Raw genomic sequence first — 5,036 nt, forward strand, 5'->3', positions numbered from 1 at the left:
TCAGTGGTTAGGGCGCTGGCCACATGCCCCTAGGGCTGCTAAACAACAACAAAAAAATAGCTGGGTGTTATGGTGGGTGCCTATAGTCCCAGCTACTAGGGAGGCTGAGGCAAGAGAATCCTTTGAGCCAAGAGTTTGAGGTTGCTGTGAACTGTGATGCCACCTACTCTACTGAGGGTGACATAGTGAAACTCTGCCTCAAAAAAAAAAAGCACTTCTAACAAAAAAAAAAAAACAACGTAATCAAAGTAACTGTCTATAAAGTCCCCTTTCACAGAAGGCATCCAGGCATCCTCAGCAGAAACATTAGAAATTTTTTCAAACTTCACACCTTCCAACCAGAATTTGCCAGTTTTATGATTTCAGCCCAGTTCCCTAGAAGTTTCTGCTGTTCTGTGAATGTAGAAAGCACCCAAACTTACATTCCCTTTTTTTCCCAGGATTTTTTCTGTCCTCTCTGCCATTCTCTATCTGGGCAATGTTACTTATAAGAAGAGAGCCACGGGCCGAGAAGAAGGCCTGGAGGTCGGGCCACCTGAGGTGCTGGACACATTGTCCCAGCTTCTGAAGGTACCACTGTTGCTTCTGTCCTCCCCTGGGCCCAGCTTAGGGCTCTTGGTCCTAAGATACAGGTGCCCAGAACTTCTTGCATTGGTCTGTTTTATAAACCAATGCCTAGCTCCTTCCCTGTCATTCCTGCCATCCCTGCCATCCCTGCCATGTGTCTTTTTCATTTCTGATGTGTTCCCTATACAGGAACACCTCTCGCCTCAGCCCTTTAAGTGAAAAGTTCTTTAAAACTATAGCTTGTCCAGGCATGGTGGCTTATGCCTGTAATCTAGCCCTCTGGGAGGCTAGGCAGGAGGACCGCCTGAGCTCAGGACTTGGGGACCAGCCTGAGCACAAGCGAGACCCCGTCCCTACTAAAAATAGAAAAAATTAGCTGGGTGTCATGGTTGGTGCCTGTGGTCCCAACTATTCAGGAATCTAAGGCAAGAGAATCAGTCGGATCGCCTGAGCCTAGAAGTTTGAGGTTACATTGAGCTATGATAATACCCCGGCATCCTAGCTAGGGTAACAGAACAAAACTCTGTCTCTAAAATAGTGGTTCTCAACCTTCCTAATTCCATGGCCCTTTAATACAGTTCCTGTGGGTCATGACCCACAGATTGAGAACCGCGGCTCTAAAAAAACCCAAAAAACTATAGTTTGAACAGCAAGGTCACTTTCTCATTGGACCTACCATCTTCTCTCCACTGGCTCTCATCTAGGGGTAAATCTGCCCCAGGGACACTGAGCAACATCTGCAGATCTTCCTGGTTGTCAGAGTAGAGAGTGCTCCCAGCACCTAGTAGGTGGAGGCCAGGGATGCTGCTTAACAGCCTGCAATGAGTGGGACACAAGATAGCACTCGTGTCAGAGAATGATCCAGCCCCAAGAACAAAAACCGTGGCGAGGCCAGGAAACCCTGCCTTCATCTTCCTGCTTACTGAGCACATATTTTGTATGTGGCTTTCCTTTAAGAAGGCCTGCAGGAGCCCCAGCTTCTGTTGAGTTCTTGGGGATACATGAGCACCTACTGGAAGATTAGGGACATCCCCCAATCCCTACTCTTGCTACTGATGGGCAGAGATCACTGGGTCAGGGAGCCGGCTAGGCTGTTTGGGAGGGACAAGGGCATAGGGTGTCTGGGTAAGATTTGAGCCCCACACCCAGCCTGTGCACACAGGGTAGAAACCACCAGTGATGGCTACAAGTGCAGGTAGTCCAGTGCCACCTGGGCTCATGGCTTATATTCACACCTGGGTCTGTGCATGGACACACCCAGGGCCATCAGCGAGGCTGTGCCATATGAGAATCTTGGAACCTGCTGTGCTTAGAGCAGCACATCTTGGGTTGGTGGCTTTCAGGTCCACTTCCTGGCCTCACCATGGGGTGAGAGTGGGAGGCCCATCTCCTATCTGCATCAGTGTCCAGGGCTCAACCCAGTGACCTGAGGCCATGCCTAATACACACTCCATCTCCCCTTTGCTTCTCCCCTTCTCATTCTTGAAACAGGTGAAGCGAGAGATCTTGGTGGAGGTTCTGACCAAAAGAAAAACAGTGACTGTCAATGACAAACTCATCCTTCCCTACAGCCTCAGCGAGGTGAGTACTACCCATGTTCTCAAAGGGTACCATCTCCCCAAAATACAAGCAAGAAAGTCCTTCAGAAAGAGCCAATGTGGACCAGCATTTCCTGTCCCTGAAGTGCTAGAATAGAACTTCAGCAGCACCACTGCTTCTCATTTAGCTCAGGTGTGACATGGCAAGCTGAATCACCACCAGCAGAGGTTGGCACACTCTGGCCCACCACCTGGTTTTATAAATAAAATTATATTGGCATATGCCCACACTCATTCATTTGCATACTATCTAAGGCTGCTTTCATACTGAGCAGAACTGACCAGTTGAGACAAATACCAGCAGGTCCACAAAGCCAAAAATATCGCCTCCCTGGCTCTGCCCAGAAAAAGTTTGATAACATCTGGGCTCTGGAATGTGACATTTATGACCATTACAAGGCTCCCAGCCTGTCTCAGGCCCATGCCTCTATATCTGTAAGTAAGATGCTTTCCTCTGGCCTCTGTGGCAACCCAGATGTTATCTCCTTAGTGCATTTCTCTTGCTTTTTTACATCTTAAGAGCAGTGTCACTTGTAGCTTGGATAGCACCAGGAAAGTACCTAGCCATAGGGGGGATTTTTAGCTGGTGGTGGCCACTCACCCAACAGGAAGCTGCTCAGGCGTTTCAGACTGGCCCTGGGGACATTCTGAACCCACACAGGGGCCAAGGTATCACATGACTGTATCAGAAGTCACTGTAGGACACCCAAGACCCCAGGAGTATGAGTGTCCCCCAAAGGCTGCATGTGCTGAGGCAGAGATGCCAGGCAGGGCTGCATTCTGTTTGGCTTCATCTCTGTGACATCTAGGGAAGTCCACACCAGAGGGTCTGCAACTGAATACATCTGTTACAGCAAAGAACTGAAAGTTCAAAGAGTGAATTTATTCTAGGTGGATAAGACCTTTTAAAAAAGTCATTTGAGGCTAGGTATCATGGCTGAGACCTATAATCCTAACACTTTGGGAGGCTGAGGTAGGAGGATCACTTGAGGCCAGGCATTGGAGACCAGCCTAAGCAAGAGTAAGACTCTGTCTCTACTAAAACAGAAAAATTAGCCAGGCATTATGGTTGGCACCTGTAGTCCCAGTTACACAGAAGGCTGAGGCAGAAAGCTCACTTGAGCCCAGGAGTTTGAGGTTTCTGTAAGCTATAATGATGCCATGGCACTTGAGCCAGGGTGACAGAGCAAGACCCTGTTTCAATTTTTTTAAAAAAGAAAACAAAGAAAGTGGGTGTGATGGGCAGCACTGTGGCTCAGTGAGTAGGGCGCCGGCCTCAAATACCAAGGGTGGTGGGTTCAAACCCGGCCCTGGCCAAACTGCAACAAAAAAATAGCCAGGCGTTGTGGTGGGCACCTACAGTCCCAGCTATTTGAGAGGCTGAGGCAAGAGAATCGCCTAAACCCAGGAGTTGTAGGTTGCTGTGAGCTATGACACTACAGCACTCTCCCAAGGACAACAGAGTAAGACTCTGTCTCTTAAAAAAAGAAAAGGAAAAAAAAGAAAGGGGATGTGCCAGATGACTTAGGTGTTGAAAGTGGCAGCCTTGAATTCTCTCTGTGCACAGACCAAGGGTAGTCTCAGGGCAAGATCTACCCTGCCTGAGGTGAGCTGCCCCCTCTGTGTCCATAGGCCATAACTGCCCGTGACTCCATGGCCAAGTCACTGTACAGTGCCCTGTTCGACTGGATCGTGCTGCGGATCAACCATGCCCTACTCAACAAGAAGGACATGGAGGAGGCAGTCTCAGTGAGTGCTATATATAAGTATGTGTGTGTGTGTGTGTGTGTGTGTGTGCATATATATATATAAAAAACTGGGCGTTGTGTTGGGCGTCTATAGTCCCAGCTACTTGAAAGGCTGAGACAAGAGAATGGCTTGAGTGCAAGAGTTTGAGGTTTCTGTGAGCTATGATGCCATGGCACTCTACCAAGGGTGACAAAGTAAGATTTTGTCTCAAAAAAAAAAAAAAGTTACAGAGTCCAAGATGGAAATAGCAGAGCATTCAGGCAAACACAGGGATCTCTGGACTTAACAGATCATCGCCCATTAAGCCAGCACCTTCTACAAAAATCAGCTCCATTAGGGGCCCAGTGGTAGAGATCATGTTCTCACATTCTCCTCCAGTGCCTGTCCATCGGAGTCCTTGACATCTTTGGGTTTGAAGACTTCGAAAGGAATAGTTTTGAGCAATTCTGCATCAACTATGCTAATGAACAACTGCAGTATTACTTCAATCAGCACATCTTCAAACTGGAGCAGGTGAGGAAGTGTCCTTTTATTAAAAAAAATTTTTTTTTATTTCAACTGGGCGCAATGGTTCATGCCTGTGATCCTAGCACTCTGGAAAGCTGAGGCAGATGGATTGCGTGAGCTCATGAGTTTGAGACCAGGTTGAGCCAAAGTGAGACCCCATCTCTACTAAAAATGGAAAAACTGAGGCAAGAAGATTGCTTGAGTTTGAGGTTGCTATGAGCTATGAGGCCTTTATGAGCTATAAGGCCATGGCACTCTACAAAGGGTGACAAGTGAGACTCTGTCTCAAAAATATATAAAATAATAATTTTTTTTTATTTGGTAACAAGCACATCACATAAAATTTACCTTCTTGCTGGACATGGTAGCTCACACCTGTAATCCTAGCAGTTTGGAAGGTCAGAGAGTGAGGGTCAGGAGTTTGAGACCAGCCTGAGCAAAAGCAAGACCCCCATTTCTCCAGAATATAGAAAAATAAGCCAAGTATATGAGTGGGAGCATGTAGTCCCAGCGACTTGGGAGGCTAAGGTAGGAGGATCATTTGAGGTTGCAATGAGGTATGATGACACCACTATACTTCAGCCTGGGTAACAAAGTAAGACTCGGCTCGGCACC

The 5,036-nt window shown here is 47.6% G+C and overlaps 1 protein-coding gene across 14 annotated transcripts in view; it reads left to right on the plus strand.

Moving 5' to 3' along the window:
- The window catches only part of MYO9B (myosin IXB), a 116,695-nt gene that overhangs the window by 67,985 nt on the left and 43,674 nt on the right, over positions 1–5,036 (plus strand). For all 14 annotated transcript variants that reach the window (XM_023517144.1, XM_023517133.1, XM_023517136.1 and 11 more), the window contains 4 exons: positions 441–570; positions 2,059–2,148; positions 3,798–3,914; positions 4,293–4,427. In XM_023517144.1, coding sequence (XP_023372912.1) covers positions 441–570; positions 2,059–2,148; positions 3,798–3,914; positions 4,293–4,427 — 472 coding nt within the window. The remainder of the gene's footprint in view (positions 1–440; positions 571–2,058; positions 2,149–3,797; positions 3,915–4,292; positions 4,428–5,036) is intronic.

Source organism: Otolemur garnettii, unplaced genomic scaffold (assembly GCF_000181295.1).
Source record: "Otolemur garnettii isolate 467f Iridium unplaced genomic scaffold, OtoGar3 scaffold00105, whole genome shotgun sequence".
Taxonomy (NCBI): Eukaryota; Metazoa; Chordata; class Mammalia; order Primates; family Galagidae; genus Otolemur; species Otolemur garnettii.